Consider the following 13,968-nt stretch of genomic DNA (forward strand, 5'->3'; position numbering starts at 1 on the left):
TGATTATTAATTTCACGTATATCGATTCTGACGACTGCACCAAAAAGTTTCATAGAGTATATATAATTTCAGTCAGTCTATTTTTCCATCAAGGCTTACTTGTTTAACTAGTATCAGTAGTAAAAGTCAGCATATACATGGCGTTTGCTTTTTTGTCTGGGCCAATTACAATGCGAGTTTCATTACTATTAAACTAAAAGTGTTACTTCTGGAAGTTCATCAATCAAATACGATGAACTTTTATTATAAAATGATTATCAGCATGAGGACATCTTCAGGAAACCAACCAAAGTTTGTATGCATTGACGGTGAAAACAATGGCTGAAGTGGCTGGCAAACGAGGGTTTGTAACGTAGAGGTAGGAAATAAGGCATTGCAATATGTTGACCATGTGTTGACTGCGACACACGCTGTCAAAAGGGAAAATCATGGAAAATAACGAGTTTATGTAGTCAGGTCAACATCGTGTTGATGATAGAGGCGTAGTGTAAAGTAAGATGTCTTTGTTTTAAAATGATAGTTATTTCTGTATATTTCACCTGTTGTATCATCATGTGGCGTTGGTTAATTGACGCAGGAAATGGAAGACGCGGGGCTACAGTCGTCGAATATGTTACATATAAGTTTGGTCTAAACTTTTAATTGTTAATAAGCAGAATATTTAACAAAACATACAACAAAGCAATAAAGTAGACTCTGAAAATTTGTGTTATCCGACCATTCATCTATAATAGTAGCAGAAGTACAGCAGGTGGTTTGTGGCCACGGCTCCTGAGCTGCTGCCGTCGTACGGGTGCAGACCGCCGCGGTTGCTTCTGTTATCTCCATCTTCGTCATCCCAGCCCACAAACACCTCCGTGACACTCATACCGTACACGGTCTGACAGGCGGTCGACATGCGCATCAGGATGAAGGGCCAGTCCGTAGGCAGACTGATCGCAGTCGATGTCAAACCGTCGTCCCTGGGATGTCGAACAAATAGAGCACTTTTAACAATGGGATTATTCACGACAGGCAATCATTGGAGCCATAACATTTTGTTATGTGTTGAAAATGCTCCAACGCGTCTTCCGTTATAGTGCCAAAGAGTGGAATATGGATATAAACAGTGAGTATGGTTTCTTGTTTTTCATTTTAGAGGTTTATACGAGTAAATTAAAAAAAATGGAGAATGTAGTTCCACAAAGGATTGGCTATGAGGTGTTATAAATGTAAAGGTTCTGAAAAAAATTAAAATCTGATCGTTTAGAACTTGCATTACTTGCTAGAGGTTAGTGTTGATAACGTAAAAATCTGGATTTTCGTGAAAGTTGTTTGAACAATTTCTTTACATGTGGGTGGCTTTTTTATTAACAAAAGGTTGCCTCGTTACAAATTTTAGAACTGTATTTGTTATAATTGGTGCACTATGCCCGATTTTCTGAACGTTGTGGTGCCAATGATTAGATTGTGGTGCTCATGAATTGTAATTCAGTAGGACACGAATTATGAAAAAACTGTAGCAATATCATGATATGGAAATTAACAAGACGAAGATAAACTATTGCTATCAGTGTGTATAGAATAATGCCAGCTGACCTGCAGCAATAGTAAATCTTAGTGTCGGTGCCGTACACGCCATCCGGCAGAGTTCCGCCTAGACCATTCAAGTTGTCCACGTCTTCATCGTCCCAGTATATAAAACCGCTTTGGAACCCTGAAAAGTAACAAGTCGTTAACATTCACTATTTTTGTTATCAAAGACTTTCATTACAACTGTATTAGGAAGGTCTACCTTCGTTTCATACTTTAGTCGTTTTATCACATATATAGCCTTGTTCCTTAAAATTATTAAGAATAATTTGCTGAATGTTTGATTATATAACTTGTAATCAACTGTGGACAAAACTGCTTAAAACCATCAGATTCAGTGGCCCACCAAAACAACCTGACTGCTCACCAGAAGGACAGGAGGAGCTTTCGTACTTCAGTATGCAGTAGGAACCTTTTGGCCAGTTGATGTCGTAGCTTGTGACAGAATGGGTGTTCTTCATACAGAAATATGTTGTAATGTAGGAAAGTTCGAAATTTCCTGCAATAATAATAATAATAATAATAATAATAATAATAATAATAATAATAATAATAATATTGATACTTGTGATATTTGCTTTACGTAAAAGAAAGCAACTACAACTAAAATACAAACGAAAACTCTGCGTATTTACTATTCTGTGGAATGGTTCATAAAAAATACACACCAACCTCCACGTGTTTTAGTTATTTAAAATCGTAATATGCTAAAATATATGAAATTAAACAATGATCATATTTACCACTTAAGTAGCTACTAACTCCAATGGTAAACTTGTTACTAGGGACGTTGTCTTCCGTGTCATATGTTCGCCAACCTTGCAGCCATTGGAAGCCATTCATCGGGCAACCGGAAGCAGCCTTCATCAACCCGTACATACCGACGGGCCATGTCACAGGTGCTTGCAAAGTATGATCTGCAAGAATGTACGAGCTAATGTGTGATACGGGATTTAAGGCATTTTTATGAACCTTTTTGAAAATACTTTAATCATTGCTTGGCGTATTATGTATACACCCCTTATCATTATTTGTATCAGATTCCAACGCAGTTCTTCTATATTTTTACACATTGATTACTTTTTGGAAAATATCCCTGTGCTGAGATTGTGGTTGTGTATGAATCTAAACGTATTGATGCGTATATTGAATGTTATGATTAAACCAGTGCACCTATAGTTCCGGTCACCCCCTTGTGTTGTGCATATTGAGCCATAACAGACCGGACATTGTTGGCAATCAGCTGGAGGTCGTGGGCCTGCATCGTGTCCACACACTCGTGGCGCGCTTTCAACTCACACACGACCTATTGAAAATAAATATCAAGGCTCGTTTTAATACTACTCTTTTAGTAATGAAAATTATTTTTCATAATAAAATACATCTGATTCCAACAATGTAAATAGGAATGATATAAATTTCCAACAAACCGATTGGAAGTAGCTCCACTTCATAAAGTCAGAGATTGGAGTAACCTCCATTCTGATGGGATCTGGGTGTGACAGTTTCCCAACAGTCAGCTTATCTGGAGATCCAAAAGAATGTGTAACAAGTGAACTCCGGTCGTATCTATCCATATTAATGGTCCAGGATGAAGCGTGTCCGTTGAAATAACCGGCATGGTCAAGTACGTTTGGGTTCTGAAACAAAAATAATGCTCATATATTCATTTATGTAATCTATGAATTTATGCTGTTAAACATATCGCCATCACTAAGCACTGTTTTGTCAAATCATGTTGGACAGCATTTTGGTGTTTTAAAGAGAATGCATTTGAGAAAAAAAACACTTATAAAACATGACCTTGACCTTTGACCAATTGGGCTTATATACTGCACAAGGGCAACCTACCGTGATGAAAATTGTCAAATCATTCTCGAGTTATTGTGCGGACAGATTCAAAGGACAGAAATCGTACACATGAACTTTCATCTAATTACCCCGAACAAATACAGGTTTTATCTACTGATCAAGTCGTAGGCCGTACCTTGGACAAAAAACAAATCCTACTCCCAGGCCATACTTGTCTTGGTATAGTTTACAAACCACCAACCGCCATGGCATTGACTGTAACGTTCTGTCCCAAAAACAAATTCAACCTCCCAGTAAAATTTTAAGTCAAATGCCAAATCGTGACATCGAGACTTTGTGATGATTCTTTAACAATATTGACCGGGGCGTTGACCTTTGAACTAGTGACATAAATAAGTTTATGATGGGTCATCTACTTGTCAAGTAATTTTGGTAAACCGTTTCTTAAGGTTATTGGCGGTGAATTTGATCTCTGGTCTAATGACCTGAATAACAATAATCTAACAAAACATGCCTAAAATCAAAACTAATCATTTTAATTATGATCAAATTAAAAAAGGCGTAAAAACATTTATGATGGTTCATATTTTTTAATCTACCTAAATCATATGCATTTTCTTTTAGTTTTAATCATTTAAGTCAAACGAGTTAAACATAAAAATGTATTAAAACAAACAAACATATATTTTTTAATACATCTATATTGTGCGCCTTTAAATGACAACTTACTTAAGGACCGATAGACAGATCATCCGACCGATCAACCGACAAACATTTTCAAACCTGGGTTATATGCTGAGGGCATACAATCAAATAATCAAAATGCTATGAAGTACAATACAGTTCTCTGGAATAAATGCCGTGTTACCGATGTGTAGACATGTTGGAATAAGGCGGGAACAGACAATCTGTGGCGTTCCATTGTCCAGGTTCCAAAGTCTGCCAATGTCACGACACTCTGAAAATCAAAACGATAATGAAGCGCTAATGTTACAATCTGTCTTGAAATTCGTTTAAAATATTCACTTATTTCAGAACAAACGAGCCATTTCATCAGTATATAAAAATACAAACTAAATTCGATAAAAAGATATTCAAGAAAAAGGGGCATTTTATGATTTGTGCTCCAATACAATGATTTTACAGAACCTGCCACCAATGGACTAAAGTATTTGTATGTGTATTATTTTGAAATTGGACTAACCGTTCCCCATTGATCGAGGAAATCTAAATATTGAGACGTGTAGGAACTGCCCAATGTTGCCAGGATACACACTGCTTTGGCAAAGTCACGAGAAACTGTGTAGTAGCTCGATACAGCGCCTGCAAGGTCGTACTGAGCTGTTCCGAGCTTGCACGTGACCACGTGGTCCTGGTAGACATCTTCCCCAGCGTCCAACTTCTTTCGTGCTTTGATAAAGTCTGAACAATAAAATCGCAAAAAGAAGAACAATCGAACGTCATCGCATAAAGACAAACAATAGAACGCCATCGAATCAAGATGAGCGTACTTGTTGATTTATTTTAATACTATCAAAATTGCACTTATGGTTGGGTCAGCTCATGTGTTAATTATATTACTGGCACTAACCTGCATTTCCTGCGAAGCTTAATCCAGCTAATAACGGGGGATGGGATGCTGAAAAAGTCAAAACAATATTATTCTATGTTTCTTTTTTATGTTCAGCATTCAATTTAGATATATCTCAAACCACTGCAAACATGACTATTATCACCCCTACAAATACCTACACGATGCCTGCACAAAAGCCTCCATTTCGTTCTGTAGGGACGTGGACCCATGGACAAGAGAGTGCTGCTGGCTGTTGGTGCAAGTAGATCTTTGTGTGACCGAAGCCTCCTTAAATCCTGTGGTGTCTGACTCTGTCAGCTGGTAAAACATAATTTTTATCATTTTAAAGAAATTCAAAAACAATAACGAAAAAAGGCAACTTCATATATCCCGGCGGCTACGCGGACAATTCACTTCGATAATCATGAACGATCACACTTCTACCTAATCGTTATGAAAACGTACCTGAAGTACGCGTTTATGTAGCAATACTCCGGGATCCGTGGCCATTTGCGGGTTTCCTGTGAGCAGATTGTAGCCTGCGCCGATATACTGGAGGGGCGTGTCAGCCACATTGGCTGGGGAAACAAATAATAATAACAAGATAGAAGTGGTGCAGGATTTTGCTAAGTCAACTATTAGAATTTGGGCTTGAGCTTGTTAGGTTAAAAACTTTCGAAAACAATTGGATATACTAGAGGGCACCAGCGCAGGGCATTATATATGGCACCGGGCATACTAGAGGCTGCCGATCACACCAGATGGGTCGGGTGTGCTAGAGGGCAACGGGCGTTAAGGGTGCCGGACAAAATAGATGGTACCAGGCATACTAGAGGGTTCCGGCATACTTGAGGGTGCTGGGTATACTACAGGGCGCTGGACGTACTAGAGAGTGCCGGACATCAAAGAGGGTTCCGGTCATATTAGAGGGTGCAGGGTATACTAGAGGACGCCGGTCATACTAGATGGTGCAGGGCTTGCAAGAGGGTGCCGGGCGTACTAGAGGGTGCAGGGCATACTAGAGGGTGCAGGGTATACTAGAGGGTGCCGGGCGTACTAGAGGATGCAGGGCATACTAGAGGGTGCAGGGCTTGCAAGAGGTTGCCGGGCGTACTAGAGGGTGCAGGGCATACTAGAGGGTGCAGGGTAAACTAGAGGCTGCAGAGCTTACACGAGGGTGCCGGCCATATTAAAGGGCGACGGGCAAACTAAGAAGTGCCGTGCATACTAGAGTGGTGTGCCAGGCATACAAGAGGTAGCCGGACATACCTGAGGGTGCAGTGCTAACCAGAGGCCACTGGGTGTACAAGGTGTTGACATGCATACTAGAGGGTACCGGGCTTAAATTAAGGTGCCGGGCATGCAAAAGGATGCGGACATACTAGAGGGTGCAGGGCAAACTAAATAGTACCGGGCATTATAGAGGGAGCTGGACATACAAAAGGGTGCAGTGCACACTTAAGGTCACCGGGCTTACAAGAGGGCACCGGGCTTACAAGATGGTGCCGGACATACTAGATAGTGCCGGTCATACTAAAGGATGCCAGTCAACCTAGAGGTCGCCGGTCATACTAAAGGTAGCCGGGTATACAAGAGAGTCCCGGACAAACTAGATAGTGCCGGGCATGCAAGAGAGTGCCGGGTATATTAAAGGAAGCTGGGCTTCCAAGAGGGTCTCGGGCATACTAATTGATACCGAGCATACTAGATGGTTCCAGACAAACTAGATAGTGCCGGGCATACTAAAGTGGTGTGCCAGGCTTGCAAGAGGGAGCCGAAAATACTAGAGGGTGCCGAGCATACTACTGGGTGCCGAGCATTCTAGACTTGCCGGGTATACTAGGGGCGCCGGGCATATACTTTAAATGTTAATTTCCTTGACACAGTACTGAAGGGTAAACTAGAGGGCGCTGGACGTTCTAGAGAGTGCCGAACATACAAGAGGGTTTATATGCATGCGAGTGTTATGGGGTGTTATGGGATGTCACTGAAATTTAGGCTTTCGTCTTTTGTATTTCTCTGATGAATATTACTGAGTTATTTCTATATGAGATGAATTGCTATTAGCACGACATGATACATTATTTATTTATGGATTTGTAACGAAATAGAGGATATTTGTCTGTTTCAGTGTAAGATCGTAATATATTTCACCGAGTGAGCACGAACAAGTTTATTTCACGAGTGGCGTAACCAGTTGTTAAATATTTACTTTTGCTGTTCACTATGAGAAATATATTGCAATCTTACATTGAAACGATCATTTTTTATTTTTAGTATATGACTTAAAAGGATATTAAATAACGGTTAATTGTTGATTTTCAGAAAAGGACGTCAAATTGTATGCGAACGTAAAATCATCTCTGAAATAACGTTGTTGAATCCCATCGCTATGTGTGCTGACGTTTGCTATGTAACTAAGAGCAGGCTAACATTTAAAAACCTTACTTGTCCGGTGCATTGTTTCATCGCTGTTAGACGGTCCACAGCTGTACCGTTTTGGTGACGTGGCCCCGTCTGGTACACACACCGTGTCGTCTGGGCACGAGTGGCGCCTACACTTTCCTAGAAACATCTGTAACGAATACATGTCTTTAAAAATAGGGTCGGGTATAGAAAATAGGGTACGTCGGGAAACCAGAACCACACATGTGTAAATATTATAAACATTGTTTATCATATCTTTTGATGAAAATAGAATAGATAAAACACACATATAATTATAATTATTAGAAAAAGTCGGAAGAATAATTAATAATGTCCGCCCGATAACATGTAGAAAGGAAGATGACCTCCGGCTTTAATGTCCTACTAATAGTACCCACGCGCACTTACCTTAATTAGTTAAATCTGATTCGACGCTGTTAAAGGAACTCTCTCATGATTAATTTAAAAGGTTAAGTTTCATTTAAAAAAATGGTTAAACGTTACAGCTAGATGGGAAGTAGCCAATGGTGTGATACGGTATAACCATGATTTGAATCACTATCATGTGCAATACTCATCAGCACATATCGCCATCAGTTCCACTACGTTCACAGAAAGTAGGCAAAAACCGCCCTCAAACTGTTTAAACATGTATACCTTCTTACCTTCATTGGTTCAAATTCATTCCTCAAGAAATACGAAAACCCTTCTATTGCACCTTACAGTATGCACAATAGTCGACCGCATTTATTTATTCGCTATTAGCTGCAACACGTTCGCAGAATGTAGTGTCATCCCTCTATGACCATTGTTTTACATGCGCACTTACCTTCATAATTATGTTCAAATTTGTTAAGAAAAAAGTATGAACACCCCTCTTTCACACATACACGTACCTCCATTGCTTCCAATTCCTTCCGAGAAAAGTAGGAGCAACCATCTATCTGTCTAAAACAGGAACTTGTTCTAACGTCTTGGTCTTCTTTATTAAGTTCACATCTTTTACCCCCTTTGTCATAATTTATGGACTTGCACTTGCTCTGTTTAAGACAACCCATCCCACATACTTGAATATCGTTCGTTTTAAGCGTATGAAAAACCAGGCCTTGGAGACAGAAGCCGTTATGCTCCATTAACGGGTCAGGAAAAACGAGTCTTTGCCATCCATCGATTTGCAGAATCAATTTCAGATAGAAGAATAACAATACAGTTGCAGCTGTCACGTGATTGGATCCTTGTGTCGCCATTGTCGTTCTCTGTGTTCAGCCAGTTGATTTTTTTTCGCTGATCTATCGACCTTTAGTTTGCAAAAAAAGAAAACAAAATGAAAATGCTTCCTGAATTATCTTATTTTATTAAACAATTCAAATAATAGTGTCTGTTTCAATGCCCAATTGTAACTATAAAAGACCAGAACACCAAAAGAAAACCAAAACTACGTTTTCTAAATTTCACCGTGTCCTACCGTCACAATCCAGCGAGAAGATCAATCCACCAGCGTGCCATAGTACATCGTCGGCAAACACGGTACTTTTTTCCATTACACCTCATACATACCGTGAGGAAATTGACTGACAAAATCTCGTTTTTATGAATATGAATGAGGTAGGTGAGACAACTCTTCTTCCAATGAAATCACATTTTACATTTAAGTACACTACAATAACCATGTATTGTCAGCTGTCATCACTGGCGAGTGATCTTAATGGCGATTATAAAATTTGTTGTGACAAGGCGGACGGAGTTCAAATTGAGCTTTCGCCAGAATCCATTTTCCACAGAAAAACATGAGTATGTTTCGTTATTCTTGATTGCGAGATTTCCATAGCCAAATCGCACACGGTACACAACGAAGCATAGTGTGCGGATATTGTTTTATTCGAAATGACATGTGAGGTATTAACATTTTAAGTATTTGGTATCAGTTCAGTTATATTTCAAGGTAAAGCCGAGAATGATCTCCATAGTATTATTTTCCGCCATATTCCAGTTTATTAGACCATTCAAGATATCCTTACTGGACGCGGCCAGCCGCGTCTATAGGGGAACATGTTTGCAATTTTCAATTGGCCTGGACTTTTATTTTCATATTATACTGACCAATGTTCATTTCTCAGGAAGTCGGTGTGACTTCAGTCAAATAAAAGAAAAAAGCCAGGCCCCAATATCACGAAAAAACTTAAGTCAAATCCCAGTCTCACTCTGAACTCATCATACAACATAGCATCAAAAGTCATTAAACGCTTTCTATGTTTTTACACATTTAAAGTGAATTATATCATAGAATATGTTAATTAAGGCCGTTGGTCATGAAAAATATTCTAAAGGCAAAAATGTATTTGAGTACAATTCCTTGTTTTTTTTTTATTAATTACTCAAGTATATTTTTGCTCTAGAATTAGTTTTCTTTGAAATATTGACAAACTCTTTTTATCAACACATTCTTTGAGAAGGTACTTTTTAACAAGGTATAATATGCACGATTTTCAATCATACTATGCTTTCAAGTGGTTAATTGACATGAGATTGAGATTTAGAGTTGACTTAAATAGTTTGTGTTATTGGCGCCTTGCCGTAATGATGACTGGGCCGACACGGTGATAACGCAAGGCACCAGTCGAGATCACTAGATAGTCGTTTCCGGTGTTACGCATGGCGGAGATTGCCGGGAACTTTACTACGATTAATAAGTTGTGAAAAAGATTCTCCGCACCAATAATGTATTGCTATTACGCAGGCGCAGGCAATCTCACTTGACCATTCCATACGTGAGAAATTGCGGATTTCATGACAGGTTTGTATTTTAGAAACAACAGTCACAAATGTTACATGATTATGTTGAATTGTTGTAAACACTCGAGGCAAAATTACACATATTACTAAATAACACTTACAATTACCATGAAAAAACATAAATGAAAGGAGAAATAACAATTGCCGGCTACTGCTTTTCAACCAATATAATAATATTACAATAAAAGCCATTCGGCCGCGTCTTTGATGCCTTGCATAAACATTCGTCTTGTAATTAGCTGACGTACCTGTATCGCCTACATCTTGGTTGTGATCCGCACTAAATTTGCCAGTACAAATTTCCCATAGTGTTACTTGTTGCGAAAAAACGATGTTTGTTCTACGAAGTTATTTGACGTCTATGTCACCGTGCCGCCTAGTCGAAGCTACAATGAAACCTTCTGCAATTTCACCAAGGTTACATTGAAATAAACATAGAGATGCCAACAATTGAATTTAATTTTTTTAATTGTTCCATTATGAGCTCATCTCCAGGGCTTTGCACAAACATTGCGAAATTAAAGCAAAGTGTAACGTAAAAGAAGTGCTGAATAAATGCATATAATTAACAGAACAAAATTAAAAACCAACCTAATATCACATTACATGTCTCATGAAATATTCAAACCACTCTTTGGCAACCAATTTCCTGGCACTAGTATATATTCCCCGCTTATTGTTTGAAAATTCGATTATTTTCTGTGACATTTAATGCTGGCTAGTCTGCCTCGCATCTCAGAAATGAGATATAGAAAATGTTTCTGTTGGCAAAATTTGTCAATGCAAAACTTAACCTCCAATGATTGTATGATATCTAGGGGGATCATTCAGACCGGCTTTCGCCCTTTAAAAGCCGAAATAAGGCTAAAATTGTCGGTGTCATAACCACATAGTGTCGATTTTTCTTACTGAACCCTTTAACTTTGTTTTTGTTACATTACTCGATCTATAAAGAAACATAGCAGACCGAAAAAAAATTCTCATATATATTCAGTATATTTTTAAAAATTATATTAAATATTATATAATATATGACCCATTTTTTAAAAAAAAGTCGAAGTATCATTTTGATAAAGAATTCATAATAAACCATGACACTTTTCATTCAATCTTAGAAGTAATAGCATATATTCAAACATACTTATAGTGACACGGTATTTTCTCACATTTCTCTTGTGATTATATTGATGTTCTCGAGTGCATCTTAGATAGAAAGATACGGTAGCTTGGCAATTGGACTCTGGACAACCATCACCAGAAGACCCATCAAGTGATCTTGACAAGAAGACAAGGAAACCATGCAAGTTTACCAAACCATGGACAACGCTAATGTTATAAGTGGCAAATGGTCATCACTACAAAACAAGGCAAGCATGAATAATTGCAACATGAACGCTTGGATGATTGGACAAACCAACACTATTATAACGGCCGACCAATAGCAAAGGAACTCGTATGGAACTCTCAAAAATGTCATTTTGTAATGGGTGGTTTCCATGTTTTTTTTTAATTCTTGCGAGCGATTGGTCAACACATGGAGTGTTCAGGTTGGCATGATAGTAGTATATGGATAGAAACGGGCGTTAATGGTCATCATACCGTTTCCACTGTGTTGGGTGGAAAGCCATATTACAGAAACTTTTCGTGGGCACCAACTAACCTACGAGTCTATTTGACGAATCAAATGGCTATATGTTGTTGACTGTACATGCCTCTGTTCTTTGTATAAAAACGAAGTTCCAACAGATCAAGCAAAGAAATGGATCAACAAAGTTTGCAAGACTGTCTGAGGGATCAAAGGGATAACTAGGACAGATCAAGCCACGAAATGGATCAACAAAGTTTGCAAGACTGTCTGAGGGATCATAGGGATAACTAGGTCACATATCAAGCCACGAAATGGATCAACAAAGTTTGCAAGACTGTCTGAGGGATCAAAGGGATAACTGGGACAGATCAAGACACGGAGAGGATCAACAAAGTTTGCAAGACTGTCAGAGGGATCATAGGATAACTAGGAACGACCAAGCCAGAGATCGGTTCTGCTTCACTTGGGCCCGACGGTCACAAGTTTCAAACGAAAGACTTACTCTCTTTGGAATACTCGATGATGAAGAGGAGACGAGCGACAATAAGGTGAAGCCTCATTATATGGGTATTATACATTAAAGAAAGTCTTGTTAATGAAAAAATGAAACTTATTGCTTCTCTTGATGTCTTTGACCTAAAAACAAACTCCCGAAGAGCAAACGCATCTAATGATGAAAACACTGGTATCTGTATCAACAAAAGACGTTGCTTCAGACGAAATCGCTTCCAATCTATTGACTTGTGCAGTTAAGGGTCGGCAATTAGTTGAACATTTTACAGTTAACCGATTGAGAAAACGGTGGAATTCAACGCACCAATTTAAAGGGTCAACTCAAAGACATTCTCTGATTTGTACATGAAAACTACACCTGACAGGCAGAAAATGACGAAGTTAATACGGGCTGACATGAAGTTGCTGACAAAGGCTTTTCAATGCCGCAAACTCGGGACGATCTGTTTAAACTGCTGAAGTGTTACAACATGAACTGGCGCCTGTTCCTCTTTTTTTGGCTAATGCGAGTGAAAACATGAATACCACAACAAAATCACCGGTTCTCAATGCTTTGACCGCGGATTTTGGCATTCAAACCTGCGAGGTAATAAATTGGCATATGTGAGTCCAAGCAGTAAGTAAATAAGTGTAAAACATTTATTGACTATGCACAAGTGTTTTAGTAGTCGGTATTGAAATAAATCAATGACAAGACTACGCGCGTTGATGTTACGTTTGACCGGTAGTATGGTGGTATAATGGTGGCAACTCCTTTTTCCTTGCAATGAACAATTACAGCGTGCTAAAACGTTTTCAAGTACATGTTATGGAATAACAGAAATTAACTGCTGATGTAAATGAAAACATTCCCGGAGTTCACGCTCTGACAGAATGCGACACCACACCCTTTTCAGGAATAGGTAAAAAAGGCCTGGCTATTTTGTGAAAACCCTGTACTTCTATTTTTTATTGGCCACGGTGGAGATATCGGTAATGTTGAGAAGTTCATGTGTGGTCTTTATCACTAGCTGATCCAGGGGGCGCAACCAGCGCCACCCCCTAAAATCGTCTTAGTTTACTGTTTATTTCAATATAGAAGAAAAAGGTAATAAAATACGCCCAAAATGCACAATCTCGGACTAGAAATTGCAAAATGTTTCTTCAGGGTAATACCCCTGCTAACACTTTAGACCAAATAAATTTCGATTTTGAGGGAGGGGCGCAAGTCAAAAGCTTACGCACAAAAGTTGTGCCCTCTCTAAGGTAAAATCCTGGATCAACACCTTTTTATGGATGCAATCCCGAAACCCATGAAGCCAATATTGATGTCTTCCTATACCGACTATTCATTAAAGCCAGGACGTCTTAATACCTGCGTCCGCCAACTAAAGATGCACTCGCGGTACACGTTAAGAGAGCAGCTAATCAAGCAATGATCTGAATGAAAGCAGCTGATGCAGATTACGAGCCACAGGATCCAAAAAGTATATGCTGTTGGGTTACTGAATCTGGTGTACTGAAACCAGTTAAAGATGAGCAAAACCTTGGTACCAGTCTCCTGTTTTGCAGTTGGTAATACAAGTGGATGCACCACAAAATGCAGCACATCAAGATCCAAATGTTATCATTCTGGGCAGACTTTCATGTTTGAATTTAAATGTAAGGCATCAGGATGTGCCAATCCTATTGGTAATGCAGATGACTAAAT

General features: G+C 39.0%; 1 protein-coding gene across 1 annotated transcript; it reads right to left on the minus strand.

Annotated features, from left to right (window-relative positions):
• Window positions 1-721: 721 nt before the first annotated feature.
• Window positions 722-10,569, minus strand: LOC128230940 (uncharacterized). Its single transcript, XM_052943370.1, has 14 exons — window positions 10,426-10,569; window positions 8,281-8,681; window positions 7,406-7,532; window positions 5,423-5,535; window positions 5,137-5,275; window positions 4,976-5,023; window positions 4,589-4,806; window positions 4,253-4,342; window positions 3,003-3,212; window positions 2,746-2,878; window positions 2,316-2,489; window positions 1,940-2,071; window positions 1,579-1,696; window positions 722-962 (listed from the first exon to the last, which is right to left on the minus strand). The coding sequence occupies exons 2-14, from the start codon at window positions 8,629-8,631 to the stop codon at window positions 722-724; spliced, it is 2,094 nt and encodes a 697-aa protein (XP_052799330.1). The 5' UTR covers window positions 8,632-8,681; window positions 10,426-10,569.
• Between the last annotated feature and the right edge of the window lie 3,399 nt (window positions 10,570-13,968).

The sequence above is a fragment of the Mya arenaria genome, chromosome 4, assembly GCF_026914265.1.
Source record: "Mya arenaria isolate MELC-2E11 chromosome 4, ASM2691426v1".
Taxonomy (NCBI): Eukaryota; Metazoa; Mollusca; class Bivalvia; order Myida; family Myidae; genus Mya; species Mya arenaria.